The sequence below is a fragment of the Archocentrus centrarchus genome, chromosome 16 (assembly GCF_007364275.1).
Source record: "Archocentrus centrarchus isolate MPI-CPG fArcCen1 chromosome 16, fArcCen1, whole genome shotgun sequence".
NCBI classification, from domain to species: domain Eukaryota; kingdom Metazoa; phylum Chordata; class Actinopteri; order Cichliformes; family Cichlidae; genus Archocentrus; species Archocentrus centrarchus.
Genome location: NC_044361.1, coordinates 34,201,587 through 34,217,577, shown reverse-complemented (window position 1 = coordinate 34,217,577; position 15,991 = coordinate 34,201,587). Strand labels below are relative to the sequence as shown.

Below are 15,991 nucleotides of genomic sequence, written 5' to 3'. Positions count from 1 at the left end.
TCTTAAGTAGGTCACACATTGCTTAGAATTCCTATTGAACATTAACAGAAGCCACTTTAATTTAAGATAATAACATGAGAACAGGACATCGTTCAAGGTTAAAATTCAGAATATCTCAGATTCATTTCAGTTCAGTTCAATAGTTCAATTCAGAAAAATGGAAAATCCTGAATCCTGTTGCCATAAAGCAGGAAAAAACAAAAGCACAGCAAATTGTTTCTCTATGAGCAATATCAAACCCTGTGCTGTTGATCCGGTTGCTGTAGTTGTCTAAGCTCCAGTCTCATGGGTCAGGCTCACCATCCGATATCCTGTGAGTCTGCAGCCACCACACAAAGAAGAGAGAGAGAAATCCAGGCCTTCCCAACATCTTCCCAACAATAAAACACACACACACACACACACACACACACACACACACACACACACACACACACACACACACACACACACACACCCTCTGGGTCCAGCTCTCCCCTGCGTTTATAGACAGCCTTCTCTCCAGTTAGTCCATCTATGATTTCAGTGTCGTCCAGTTCTCCCAGAGCCTGGTTCTTTAACCACTGCCGCTCCTTCCCTTTAGCCTGAAAACACACATGCACAAAATTAGAATAAACAAAATGTGTCTGTGGAAGATGATTTTGTCTTAATGGAGGTTTTTAAAGATGACAGACTGAGAGACAAGGCCATTACAAGAAGATCTTCTAGTAGATACAGAGTGATCACACTAAAAGGAGCTCAAAGTCTCTCAAATACCAACAGCTAGCACCTTTCCTCACACCCACACCCACCGAACAAAAGAGGCTAAGGTTTGCTTTGAACCTCTGGCCCCATTTCTTGGGATGGCACTCCACTTTTTACCGTGGTCACTGTGGAAGGAGGAAGGTGCGAGGAAGAACAACCTCACTCCCTGTCCTGTCCTCATCTTTCCCTCTGAGGAAGGAGAGCTCCTTTAGGGAGAAGACGTCTAACAAAAGAAGGGAGCCACCGTGCCTCTCCCCACTCTCTTTAGGTCACTCACACAGGCAGTAGTGTGTGAGGATATTTGGTTTCACGTCTTGAGATTTTCTTTACCTAGCGATTGACGTGCGAGCACACAAAGGAACAAAGATTTGCCAACACATGACACAGGTCTTATGACTTCACATCATTGATAAGCAGTGACAAATGTAACAACAGCTGTCACCTTTCTGTAGATAATCAGTTGTGTGCTAGTGAACCCAATGTACACATAACTTACTGTGTACAGCACAAACAAAGGCAACGTGAGCCAAGTGAGAAGAAATGCATGTCCTATATATGTAGTATTGTGGCAGCCAGTTAAAAGCTTTTCCCTCAGATCTGGCAACATACACAGCTTAGAGCTGTACATAAGTTTAAGGCAGTACTCATGAGGATGCTTCCATAAAGAAATGCCATTAAAAGGTTTGACTTATACCAGCCACACCATCTTGTCTCTGAGGACAGTTTTTTACAGTCCTTCTCGAGGCGAGCCTACACACTCAGAATCTTCAAAAGCCTCCTGCCACTTATTTGGGTAGTTATTTTGTAGCATTATTTAATTTCATTTTCATTTTAAAGCTCAATGAGACATAAGACTGCATGTATAGAATCACCATTTCAATCTGGTTAAGAAAAAAATGCTTTAAAAGTTTGTCTTTGTCCCAAAATAACATTTTAGTTTGTTTCATTTTACCGGCTGAACATTATACTTCATCCTCATGTTTGTGTGCGGTAGAATTCGGCCACATATCTGCCTCTCTCCTATGATGTCTCTGTCTGTTTTTTAAGATCTTATTAGGCCTTTGTGGTTTGGGGCTTTTATGATGATGTGCAAAAACAAAAGAAAGTCGTAAGTGCTTTTGAACAGTGTGTAGACACATATAAGAGTGTGTCTTTGCTAGTAATAATAACCTCTTATAGGACAATGAAGATCTGAGGATGTTCATGTATTCAATTCAATTTTATTTATATAGCGCGAGGGCTGCAACTAAAGATTATTCTGGTAGTCGAGTAATCTGTCATTTTTTTTTAACAATTAGTCGATTAGTCAACGATTATTTCAATCTTAACTCACCTTTAACTCACAATTAAAATAATGACCCATAAAAATACGAGTTTGAAACTAATCAAATGTATTTTTAACATTAACGTGACCATTACAATAAATATCAAATAAAAAATGCATATTAAAGTAAATGCAATTTTTATTTATTTTATTTTATTCTGTGCTTAATTGTTACATTTAGTGTTGATATGTGTGTGTGACAGACATGATTATTGGACATTTTTGAAAATACGGAACAAATCGCATCCTGTATCGGTTCAATACAGGACGTAACATTTAATTGCCAAATAAAGGACGATTCCATATTTTACGGGAAGGGTGGCAACCCTACTGATATTTGAACATATGGTTTTAGCAGGATTATGGATTATGCTTTTTACGTTCATGTTTTTGTTGGATTATGTTTTTGTTGTGTATGCTTTTTACGTGATTTCTGCAAACCCATTAGTGAATGGCACTCTATATGCATTAAATGCATGATATAGAAGTGTAACTTTTCTGGAATATATGCAAAACTTATCACTTATCGATCTAATAAGGCCTGGTTTAGCGTTCTGTGTTGGTCCTACATACATAACCAAAAATCCTCTCTGAACCTAATCTGACATGCACCTCGAGAAATGTAACTACAGGTTCACAAAGACTTTGATTAGGCTTCAGAGGTGCTTCCTGGTTACACAGGCCCCGTCACTCAATTAACAATGGGAGCAGCTTTTAGCTGTTAGCATTAGCTTGCTAATTAGCATTAGCATTTCTGCCTAGAACCCTGCTTGGGTTATTTGTTTGAATATTAATATGTTATGCTGTCTCTATGGTGATTGTGGCACCATAGAATCTCTGCACATTCTGTATAATGGTAAATTCTATTCCATTCTATTCTATACTGCACTGGATATGACAGTAAGAGGAACTCAAATCAGAATCAAAGAGATTCATTCTGCGACATCACAAGGAGATAATGTCACAGTGTTTGATCTGAGAGTGCATAAAGAGGTTCAACAGCCAGAATAAGTGATCTTCGACGGCAGAAACTCAGAGCAAAACAGACGCTTGAAAACATTGACGTAAACTCCAGAAGGTTATTACTCTGAAGCTTCAAGTATGTCAAACAAACAGGAGCAAACGGTTGTCAGACCTGAGACAACAAATATGCAGATGCATGAAAATGATGATGGATGGGAAAGTCTCGGCCCTGAAAACTGGGAAGATGATTATGACCCCGAACAGGACAGGCCCCTGTATGAAAGTCCAAGCGATGAGATGACAAATCTGAAACAACGGCTCCTGGACTCTCAGAAGCAGGTGGAACTTTTTCAGAAGAAATGGATAGCTGCCATTAATAGAGGGTCGAATATCCAGTCAGAGTTAGGCCTCCTCAAATGGTCACACAATAACTATGTAGAGGCTACAAACGAACAAACTAATGATCTTAAAAACAAACTTAAAGAATCTGAGAGTAAAGTCAAGGATCTTCAGAAGCGTTTCTTTGGAAAGAGAAATTTAGAGGATCAAACTGATGTGAGAAACCAACAGCAGGAATTAAAGAAACTTCAAATGGATTTCAAGAACCTTAAAACAAATTCAGAGGAGAGGATTGAAGACCTGAAAACCCAACTCCAGTACTCTGAAAATAAAGGCAAGGAACTTCATGAGAAATGGGAGGCTGCCTCTGACAAAGCTGAACAACACAAGTTTCAGTTGGATCAGCTTCAAAAGGAGTTCAAAACCAACCAAACAAATTCGGACAAAACCATTTGCGGCTTGAAAAAACAGCTGCAAATGCTTCAAAAGCAGCTCCAAAAAAACAAAGAAAATACAGAGAAAACTATTGATGACCTGAAAAAGCAGCTGGCAGAGGCTCGTGATAACAGGCCAGAGAACAACAGTGACACAGTCCCTGTTGTTCCCATAAATGCCAAACTGGGGGAGGTGAACAAAAACCTGCCGGAACAAAGTAGCCAACCTGCTGCAGAACTGTGTGCGGAGCCTTCCAACCAAGCCACAGACCTGAAATCTGCCAAAGAGGCTGACCTTGAAGTCAAGAGCAGCAAACAACAAGAGCAGATCCAGCAGAAGCTCCAGCAGCAGCTCCAGGAAGCTCAGAGAGAGCTGGAGGAACAGGCAACTCAACGCAGACAGGAGAGAGAGCAATTCCAGTCTGAGATGGAAGAGCTAAAGTTCCAGCTCGCTAGCTACAAGGACCTTCATGCTTCCTACCTCAAAATCATGAAGGAAGAGAAGGAAGAAAAGAGCCACATGGCAACTCAACTGGAAAAAGCAAAGGCAGAGAAGGAACTGCTGCAGGAGACCGTGGAGCGTCTGCAAGAGTCTGCCCAAGAAAAACACGGCACAGAGAAAGGCAAGGAAGAAAAAGGAGACTCACTGCTTGATAGTGTGAAATCTTTGCAGGAGTCTTTAAAAACAAAGCAAGAAAAAGAGAAGATCCTTACCACCAAGCTGGATGAGCCCGAGGCACATCCTACGATGGAGGCAGAGAAACCCAAAAAGAAGAAAAAGAAGCGCAATTGGTTCCTTCGGCTATTCACTAGAAACGCTTCATAATAATCTGATTTACTGTCCTAAAAATCACATTTATATACAGCTAAATATGTCAGTGAACTCCTCAGAGGTACGGTAAGAAATCATTCCTTTTTTCCATCACGCACCCCCCAACCGGCCGCAGCAGATGGCTGCCCCTCCCTGAGCCTGGTTCTGCTGGAGGTTTCTTCCTATTAAAGGGAGTTTTTCCTCCCCACTGTCGCCAAGGGCTTGCTCAGAGGGGATCTTCTGATTGTTGGGGGGCTCTTTAAACCAACCACTGATCAGTTCACTGGCATTAAATTTCAGACTCAACAAATATGTAAACGGAAGACTCCTCATATTTGCTGAGTCACCTTTGGTTGTATATGAATATGATTTTTAGGCCACTGAGACCAAATTTAAAATAAAAAAAAAAAAAAAAAATGAAAGTGTCTGTGTAAATGTTTTCATATATACTGTAAAAAAATACAAACATGTGAAAAAAGAAAAACATCCTCTTTCAATTCAAAGGTTTTACATGTCAGGATATTATAAAAAAAAAAAACCCTCTGGTCTTTTTTAGGTTGAAAACTTAAATCCAAGTTCAAATTAACAGCATGACATTACACTGTGTTGTTATTTATTAAACTACACTAAAATGCAGGGTCATAATAAGTATATCCTTATCATTTCCACGGCAATTAAGTGGAAAAGTGACAGCCAGGAGCTGATAGTCAAATGCACTTGATTAACTGCTCACCACAAATTGTGAGCACACCTATGAAAGTAGACCTTTATTGGCAGTTTGCTGCTCTGCGGCCTGCGGTCCATCACGCTGCAGTGAGAAAGATTATGTCTCCTCCTCATCCTGGCCACATTTAGTGTAGGTGTAGCATATTAAGAGTTAAGTCTCAAGAAATAATATAAGTAGGCGTCTTTGGCACAGTGGCATCTCAAAATTTTCAAATCTGGTCCAGAAGAAAACGTAATTGAATAGGCCTGAAACGGACTGTTATTACTGATCCAAGTCAGGACTTTTTCAAATCCAATTTTCCCCCATTACCACAAAGCGAGGATTAGACAACAAGCACTCATTTTATTCATGAAGAAACTGAGTTTTTCCCAAAAGCAGTCACAAAAATTGTCTCTCCAGAAATACAGTAGACTGCTGTTACTACTTTTTGGTGCTTTAGGGTCTTTGCTTCAGTGCACCTAATTTGAAATATAATATTGGACATGACAAAGTGTCAGTTTCAGTTTTTTGTATGTTAACTGAGACCTGCTGTGTGAGATTTGGCACTTAAATATGTCTCATTATTGGTCCTCCAAAAAAGGCCAGGATCCATTTGCCTCATTGATAACTTAAAAAATGATTTGATTCCTAAGACACTGAATCAGTCAGAGAATTTGTGGTGAGGTAGGACTGATTTCCTACTTTGAGAAGTTTCACAATACTGGCTGAGGCGTTTGTATCAGGCAAGCCAGTCTATTGTTAAGAGGTAAATGGAGAGGGTTTCCCCGAGGAAAGCTCCAGCAGATGGAAACAATACACTATCAGTTTATTGAACACTTGCCATCTACAGATGTGTGTGTGTGTGTGTGTGTGTGTGTGTGTCCTTAAATGACTCTTCAGGAATGGCAAAAAAGAAAAATTAGATGACTTCACAGCATCTCGCCTGCTGGGCTTTGATGTCATCTCCATCATCTTTCCAGTGAGAAACAAATCCAGGGCAACAAGGACAAACACAAACAACAACCAAACTCATGCTCAAAGCCCACCTGGATGGAAAACACACACACACACAAACACCACATGCAAAGAGAGCTTCACACCTGGATAGAAGAATAATGGAGCATGGCTCAGCGTCACCGCTCTGTAATCATCATTGCTGCATGATTCCCCTCTCGTCACGTGCCCACGAACGCACACAAACAAGCACACCAGTGCCGCTCAGCCCAAGACGCCCAAACAAAGGGTGGAAAGTGGAAACCTAAATAATGAAATGCAGACAATACCATGTCCTGGATTTTTTTTTAACCACCACTCCCTGTGATCTTAGTCCACATTCTCTTTAACAAATCAGCGGGCTCCTGGGGACAGCGCCCCCTCTGTCCTTGCACATAACCACATGTGAGGATATATGAGGTCAACCAATTGTCTTCCACCGACTTCACGACCCCATGACTTTTTTCAATGCCCAACAGAAAGTCTGAGCTGGTAAACTGACCTGACCAAGGAGGGCCTGCCATTACAAACAACTGTTTAAACCAGAAAATGGACACTTGGCTTTAAATATTTTAGTCATTTAATGATATTGGGACTGGGCAATAAACTGTTTAATGATAAAATTAAAAAAAGCTACAGGAGGCAAAATCTGTGATTAACCAGAAAGCTGCAAAATACTGATGCATCCAAAAAGGAATCTTGTGTAAAACACAGTGTTAAATGTGCTGCTGACCTGTAAACTGTCCAGGATGATGCGCAGTGACTGAACTTGTCTCCTCACGGCGCTGGAGAAGCGCTCGTATGTAGCGGCGTCGTATTCGCTCACATCAATCTCCTTCAACCTGAAATAAAAGGTCAGACAAACACAGAAGGGGGAAAAAGTTTTAACTAGGACTTCACCTGATATGTTTTAGACAAAGCTATTTAAGTCCACAACATGCTGGATATGTTTTGTTTTTCTGTTTCATAGCTCATTAACAGATGTGCACAGATGTGTCCTTTGTTTCATAATGGTGCACATAAGCACAGAGGACATAAGTTTATTTGTAATAGTTCTTACACTCTTCAGCTCACTAAGAGCATCTCTGTCAGACACCACCCCTCAGCTGGTGTGTGGACTGCCCGTGGAGCACTAATTTCGAGTTTTCTTGTGCAGTGATTTTGGCTGTGTGTTTTAGTATGAGTACCAAACCAAAGCAAGTAAAGTAGAAGTGTTCTGTTCACCCCCACGCTCTGAGATGTGGCTTCTCTTTTAATGAGAACAAGTTTAGCCAGGTTTAGCCTGAGCTAGTCTCTCACCAGAATGACGATGACATGCTGGACATCAGCCTTGGACGTTCATGGTTTGTCAAAGTATGAGCAGGAGGGTCTGCCGTCAGCCCAGTGCGCCACTGTTGCTGCACCAGCCGGTCAAGACGACACGTCGCTTTTTTTTCTCTGTTTTGCCACACAGCACAGAAGCTGCAGGTGGAGTGGCCCTCTCCTCTGCCAACTGTCACCGTTCATGGGGTTTTTCCTTCCCCCAGAGCCCACGATGGTCAAAAACCCATGTTTAAATATTTTGTCTCCAAGCTAACAGCTTCATGGAGCAAACCACTGTCTCCCTGAGGCACTGTGACCAGCTATCGACAGTATCTGGAGCTGGATGGTGTGGAGGAGACCGGCTTAGTCAACCCACCTCCTACAGAGCTGTCTGGAACCTGTCCCACTACTACAATGTAGGTGCCCCCTCAACTCTTCTGTCCAAGTGCTGCAGATTCTCTGTATTACAGCTGGACGAGATTTATCGGGTTCAGGTGGACACTGCCAAGAGCTCTGTTACTCTGCTCCAGACGTACCAGGTGATGTGCCTGTAGGAGCTCAGGTCACTGGTTCCCCGAGACAGCCCACTGGCACTGCTCCTTAATGAGGTCAGAGTGACTGAGGATTACACTCTCTGTGCATCCTGCTCTCCTTGGGTAGAGTGATGGCTTCAACAGTAGTGGCAAGGTGGCATCTCTGGCTGACCCTCTCTGGTGTCCAGACAGGGACAGGTCCATTTATTTGGATGAATCAGTGTCTGCTGACAGGCTATTTGGGCAATCTCTTAAAGCCAATGAGGCTAAATTTGAACTCCCCAGCTGTGATATGAAACCCAAGCTTGCAGCTAGCTCTTGCAGGCCTCCTCTGCCCTCCACCAAGAGAGTGGTGCCCACTGCTGCTGCAGGTGCTCTGCTAACGAGAGCACAGCTTCCAGGCCAAGTTCCACGCCAGTCAACTCCAACTGCGAGCCCAACAAACAGGAGGAAGAAGCCTCAGTCCTCCTATCTGTGGGACTGAGTAGGGAGGGGCTCCAACGGCAGGAAGATGCAGCATCCCCTCATCTGTTGCTGTCTAAATTCTGTTCAGGTTGTCAGTCCTTCAAGGTGTTTCCCAACAAAGTCTCCCAAGCACAAACCCCCTGCCTCAGGTTGTAAGTACCAGTCCAGGTGGGCTCATTCTCTATTTGGTAAAGACTTGTTGAATTTCAAACTATATATTTATACAATTTATTTTGTTCAAATCATTCAAAACATGGTGGGAGTTGTTAGTGAAGCGGTACAGGGGTTCATCTGACAGCCTGTGTGTCAAAATGCTCAGAATCACTGATAAAATGTAGTAAAATGTAACCTTCAGGAGCCTCTGTGACATCTTTGCAGAAGAAACTGATCAAGTGTTGTTTTTGTTTTATTAAACAAATGCCATTAAAAATAAGGTATATACATGAAAGGCTGAATACTTGCTGAATGTAGCAGAATAATGCCATTATCTCTTAACAAATTAACTGTTTAATACACTGCAAGAAGCCAGCGAGATAAAGAAAGAGTGAAAATAGAGACAGCCCCCCCCCCCCTCCCCCAAAAGCCATGCTTATCAGTATAATGCAGTGTGCAGGTACTTAAGTATCGCTGACACACACAGACAAAGAAGTGTGGTGAGGGTCCTGCATCCACCACGTCTGCAAAGCTGGTGTGTGTATGTACGTAGGAGAGAAAAGGTAGGGATGTGGGTGAAATCCTCTGCCACGCGTATGAAACTTTTGGTGGCAATTAGACCGTGAACGCCGCAGAGATTCAAAGCAGGGACTGGAAAACCAAGGCAGGGATGGTGGTACGCCCTTAACTTAAGTATCACAAGTTGCAACAAATCTGTGTGCGTGAGCAGATTCAGAAAAATACCGTTTAGACTGTAGTGGCATCAGCCATGCAATCGAAACACATCCTGAGTTCATGCACGAACACACACGAACACACGCACACACACACACACACACACATGCTCAGAAGACATTTATTCTTTTAATGAACGCAGTTTTAACATGCTCAGCATTTAGAAATGATCTGTGATCACTCATGTTGTTTGGTGAAACCTAGTAGTGAAAGTGTTGCTTATTAGAATATATTTAAATAAACAGGTATGCGAAAGCTTAGCCTTAACATGTGAATCCCTTAATTTTCCTTTAATTCACTCTGAGTCTCTTTCTACTCTTTTGGAAAATAATGGCAGAAATTATGATTATTTAGTTTAAAGGCCTTTATCACGTGTGTACACACCTGATCTGAGGCCATCATAAACTTGTTTGGAGAGTACAAAGAAAAGAAGGTAAGAAAAAAATGGATAAATCCTGGAATTTTTTAAAGAAAGCTCGGTTTATGCACAGGTATGCATGTCTGCTCTGTTTGTGAATAAGGTCCCAATGAAACAGTAATCAGCCTTCCTCCAATTATATAGAGAAATGATACTTAAACTCAGATCCTTCACGCCAGTCTAGTCTACCACTCTTAACTATGCAAATAAACGTAAATATACTAAAATAAATGTGATGTGCATTGTTTGCACCCAAGGGAAGATCATCCTAGAAACAATTCATTTAGCTGCCCTCGTGAATATAAACTGGCAGCTGATGATAATGTCAATAAGTTGCTCTTTTGAATATGCTTCAGTGTATTCTTGTCACATTGAGCTACACTTGATTTATACACACACAGCCTATTTGTTTGTCTCTTTGTATTCACACCACATCGAGTCAGCCCCAAAACAGGCACAGCGCCTTCCTCCACACATTCCTGCATGTGTGTGTGTATACGTGCATCAGTGTGAGGGCGCATGAAAGTGGATGTGGTGAGCAGACACTCTGGCCAGTGGCCGTAGCTATTTCCTGCAAATTCCTGAACCTTGACTTATACAGGAGAGAGTAAGGGAGCGTTTTTACTAAATACAGTGGAGACGGCACACTCAGAGTTCACACACAACAACAACAACGACCGTGAAAACAAAGACTTAAGGCTGCCACTCCCTGCAGCTACACAAGCTGGACAAACAGGAGGCCTCCATTCACAACACCTCCTGTTCCAAAGACCAAGAGCTTTATTTCCATATGTATATCCACTTTATTTTTGATTTAGTTTAATTAGAGAAAAGGAACAAGGTTACACTAGTGTTAAACAGCACAGCGTTTTATGGCTGCCTGGCTAACAACTGGCACATTTTGTGATTAAAAAAAAAAAAAGTATGAAATATAGTCCTTATGAAACAACTTGTTTAAATCTTGAGTGACCTTTTTTTTGTGGACTCTGATATTTAGGAAACCTCATTCTTGTGTATTTGCTTTAACTAAATTTAACTACAATGTAACTATTTGCAAATCAGTCTCATTGAAGCCGATGTAAAGCCAACACAGAGAATAACTGAGAAAGGGCCAGTTTGGAGCTCCCTTTGTTATATTTTTTGTTTCATAATGCAGCAAACATTTTGAGTGTATGGCTGCACCACAGACAGACCTGTCTGCAGGCCAGACCTGACATGCTGCGGTCTGATATCAGTGCTGTTGTAATACATGCAGAATGTGATTTGGCACAGTCTTGCTGAAATTTAAAAAAAGGATTGCCAAAAAGACATCTGGATGGCAACATCTGTTTCAGCATCAATGGTGCATTCACAAACATGCAAGTTCGTCATGCCAGGTGCACAAAATCCCACCAATACCTTCATGGATGCTGGCTTTGGACAGCAAGCGGTACAACCCCACACCTATTTAAGCCAAAGGATTCTTCTTCCATGATTTCCAAAAGGAAACTCAGATTTTGACACGATGGCTCGAAAAGTTTTGGATGAATTCTGATAAAACTTTGTAGGGGTGCAGAGTGGGGTCATGATAACAATCCATTCAAATCTGGCTTACATTCACCAAAGTCCTCATGGTCAACTTTATCGGTCCAAAATGGACAAAAAGCTCTTCTAACTTAGAAACTATGATTCTTACAAGTGTGGCGTGTATTGCCAACATACAGAACGTACCGTATAAAGATTTGAAATATGTCACATTTGACCTCTGACCTCTCCTTCAAGGTCAAATAAGGTCAAACTTTCATAAAACGCCTTTCATCTTTAAAACTCAGCTTAAAATTCTGCTGCCTTTGTTTGCTTTGGCAACATTTAGGAAATGAATATGGGGATCCTAATTATCACATTATAGTTTGCATATAAATGTCATGTCACGTTTGACCTCTGACCTCCCTTTTACATCTGCCTTTCTTTCAAGTTGATCCCCGTGGGGTTCCATCTTTAAAGAAATGATTGTCGACATACAGAGAATGAGCTGCATAGTTAGTTAGAAACATACTGAAGTATAATATTGTATAAGCTCAAGTTCTTCATGTCCACTAATTTACAAATCAGTACCCATTATCCACAACCTGCTCCTACATAATGTTGGTGTAATAAAAGTTAACATCTGCACTACAAACTTCTAAAAAAGTAAATAAATATATGTGAATATATAAAACACTATTTCCTTAAAAATAAATAGTGCCCAGAGAGTGAGCTGCCTTGGTGGAGGTTTTAGCTTTTCTTGCACTTGAGGAGGCAGCTATGAACTGTGCTTACAGACGGTGGTTTTCACTACAGAATCGTATACTCAATACTCCTGCTTTTGAACATGTCCCTGTGTACAGAGATGTATCTGAATTCTTTGAATCATTCAATTATATTATGCACTGTAGATGAGAAAATCCCTAAATTGGTATTAAATTGGTGAACTAATACTGCACTGTGAAACAATGCCCATCATTATTTCTGAAATAATCAAATTCTGTTTTTATTTATATTTCATGTAGTTTAAAAACTTTTTGGGGAAAGAGTTTTTTTCAAGCTCGTTTTTTTCCCCCTACCTACATTTGTTTTTGCTTGCTTGCACGCGTGTGTTACACCTTTAGGAACAACGATGGTCTGTTCTCTGGGCAACACACTTAATTGTTTATTTCCTGTGAAATACAACAGGACACAACAGTAAGCACCTGTGTTCATTGACATAGCTTACACTGACATCGGCTACAGAGCATCTTGTTCTGCTTATGCAAAAACAACTTATCCACGGGTTTCTGGAAGAGCACACGTAGGCTGCCATGACAGACTGCTACTTCTGCTGTTCGGTTTTATACTTCCGGTTACCCAAAGTTACAGCCAGAGTTAATGACAAAATTCGGTTACTTTGTGCTGTAACAGGCGGCTTTATTAGTTGGAACATGAGCTCGGATTCAACTTGTGCTGTTGTCGGTTGTCGCTACATCAGTCTGTACATTTTTTCAAATTATTTTATTCTGTAAATTTGTTCTTTTTCCCCCAAATTATACTACCCAGTTGCACATGCTATTACTGTATTTTCTCCATATGTTTTAAGTTTTCCTTTAATGTACAGCCTCTTTTTTTTTACGTTATTTTATTTATAGTGTGACACTACAGCACACAGCCTACACAAAGCTTAAACAATGCCTGCCTTCATGTAAACACGTAGCAGTTAGCAAGATGACAGCTGCGTGTCTCCCCGATCACGGCTTTCGGCCAGTCCAGTGTTTCTGTTTCAGTGATCTGAACACTCTGATATCCAGATAATTGATATACCTTCCACAGAATAGCTGCAGCATCACTACATGATTTCCCTAATCCGCGATACAGGAACAGCTGACTGTCTCCACCGCTCCACTTTCCCTTAGCATGACCCATGCTAAGGGATGCTTAGCTTGGCCGATGCGCTGGCTCGGCTCTACAGCTGCTTTAAGGAAAACAACGTTGTCTTGTTTGTTAAGCATTACTTTATCGATTTTATTGCTTTGAAGGTAATCTGCTGCTCTTATAATTACGCGATTTCCCCGCCATCAACACCTTCGGAAAAAACAAGGTAACTGATAATGTCGATGTAGCTGACAATCAGGCCATAATTTCATGTCATTTACACAAGTGATGGGTGAGGCACTGTTACCTCGCTGCTTTTTAAAACATCCTTGCAATATCTCTACCTCCGATGTTGTACCATTTAGGCCAGGTAAAAGAAACTGCAGTGTTAAAATGTTCAACTGAACGGCAAGTGTGTAAGCCCGCAACCGTGAACAACAGCGCAAACGGAAGTAAACAACCGGTTTCCGCTATGAATTATGGGTAGTGGCGCGAAGTCACGAATACTGTGGATAAGAAAACAGTCAAATTACAGATACAAAATTATTAAATGAAAATCGCCATCTTCACGTTTATCATCTCTTAACACATTTGTCTCGAACAATATTAAATACAAACTCTTATTTTCAAAACATCAACGTATATTGAGGATTCCCTTTCTGTGCTCCTATCTTGGCTGGGATGCAGGAATCGGCGTCCTGTCTCTCTGGCCTGTGATTGGTCAAAACCGCTACAAGCGCGGGCTGTACTACGGCTCGTAATTACCCTCAGCCTCCCCCAATCATGCACAGATAACAATATACAACACTTCTCTTTTTATACAAGTTCACACGGCTCATTTAAACATTCGTTCTTGTCTCTTGTCTTGTTCCTGACCGTGTTTCATCAAACACTTCCTCACTCACTTTCAGTCTAATTAGTGTGGTTGGCATTCGCGCTGTGAGCGTTAGCATTAGCGGCGTTAGCGGTAGCGGCGTTAGCATTACACACTCGGTGTCATCCCAAAGTCACAGTCACAATCATTTCACAGACATTCTCTAGCACAGTCAGTCTAAGGCTTTACATGTTGGGTCATTCTCAGTTCCTATCATGTTTACTCAGATTACTGGATACCTTACCTGTGAGACACAACAGTAAGCACCTGTGTTCATTAACATAGCTTACACTGACGTCGGCTACAGAGCATCTTGTTCTGCTAGTCCCGTCAGCTTCCTTGTGCCCACAGCGCCCTCTGTCGAACAGACACTTCACCCAAGTAAACAGAACTACACAGTTACACAAAGATACTGAGTGATTTTCAACATGTTTTAAAAGAAAGTCCTTAGCTGATTAATTTTGAGTGGGGGGCAAGATATTTCACTCTAGTTCATTTTCCTAATGTCCTTTGTAACACATAGTGCTACACGCACGCGCGCGTGTGTGTGTGTGTGTGTGTCACATGTACTCAAGGGTTTCTGGAAAGATCATAGTGTGAGTGATGCTTAACCTAAAGCTAAGTAAACATGACTGTGGACATACATTGGGAAGGTATAGAAAAAAGCTTGTGGCATGGAAAAAAAAATCAAGCAGCCCTTTATTTTCTCTGTCTATGCTCACCTGTTAGAGTGTTAGAGGGCGGTGCACCCTGCAGTTGTTTGGAGCACCGTGCCTGCAGTGGCAGACGGCCCACACGTGCAAACACTTTCCAACACTGCACAGCTAGTATCAAACATATTTCAAACATATTACCTTTCTTTGAAGGCCTTTTCAGCCATTTCTCGAGCTGCCTTGCGGACCTCTTTTGGAACTGCATCCTTCTCCGCCTGTGAAACCTGGTAGACCTTGTGCCCTTCATCCAGGCGATAGGGGCCCCCTTTGCCACCCAGCCCTGCGGTGTCTCTGCCACCTGCAGAGAAAGCGACTGAAGCATTACAAAGGCACTTTAATTTACCCGTCATGATCTAAAAACATTCATTTCACCCAGAGTTTCCTGATTAGCAATAAATGTTGGCACAAAAGCACGACCATATCTCACAAATGTAGAACAGATCATTTATTTTTAATCATTATAAATGACTATATAAAAGTTGTCAATTTTCCCATTGACTGACTATATATTAACTGACTGTTTCACCACTACAACTGATCATTTTGGCAGCTGCCTTCTGTATTTTTATTACCACCATCTGCACTGTCAAAAGGACCTATTGTACTTATTTGCAACCTTCTACTCTTAGAGTTGTCTGTGTCTATTTATCATATACTGGGCATTGATACAACCCCTCAGCTCATCCTCTGTTTCTCTCTTCAAGGTGATCCATTCTCTTCCAGTCATGTTGAAAAATGTTAGCAGAAGAAGAAGTAGCCAGAAAATGTGTAGGAGGAAACAACGGTACCAATCACAGTTGTTACGGGGTGCAGTGAGACGACATGCAGTTACATTTTCCAGGGAGGTCAAGTTACAGTGTAAGTTATAGCAAAGGCTTTTAGAAGGGTCTGCAGATTTATACTTCTGTGATTTAATGCACAGGTATAAATCCCACTTAAGGGATATCCACTCTCACTTTAATCATAATGACCCATCATACAGGACAGGAGAAAGACTGTTTGAAACCAGAGTGTTTAGAGCAGTCCAGAGCCTCAGCTTTTGGCTTACACTCAATGTCAATGTCTATTCAGCTATCCTAAAAAACCTTACACGATAGCTGAATAGACACTGACCTTATCTC

At 41.5% G+C, this 15,991-nt stretch overlaps 1 protein-coding gene across 2 annotated transcripts; it reads right to left on the bottom strand.

Moving 5' to 3' along the window:
* Nucleotides 1–15,039, bottom strand: LOC115794159 (von Willebrand factor A domain-containing protein 8-like). 2 transcript variants are annotated; one of them, XM_030749483.1, is made up of 4 exons: nucleotides 15,012–15,039; nucleotides 7,048–7,156; nucleotides 458–584; nucleotides 1–319 (listed from the first exon to the last, which is right to left on the bottom strand). In XM_030749483.1, exons 1-4 carry the CDS (start codon nucleotides 15,035–15,037, stop codon nucleotides 297–299), a joined length of 285 nt encoding a protein of 94 aa, XP_030605343.1. In that variant the 5' UTR covers nucleotides 15,038–15,039; the 3' UTR covers nucleotides 1–296. The 2 variants fall into 2 exon arrangements, 1 of the variants encoding a protein (XP_030605343.1); XR_004021162.1 differs by lacking the exon at nucleotides 15,012–15,039 and adding an exon at nucleotides 14,402–14,496 and having other exon boundaries at nucleotides 1–584.
* Nucleotides 15,040–15,991: the final 952 nt, after the last annotated feature.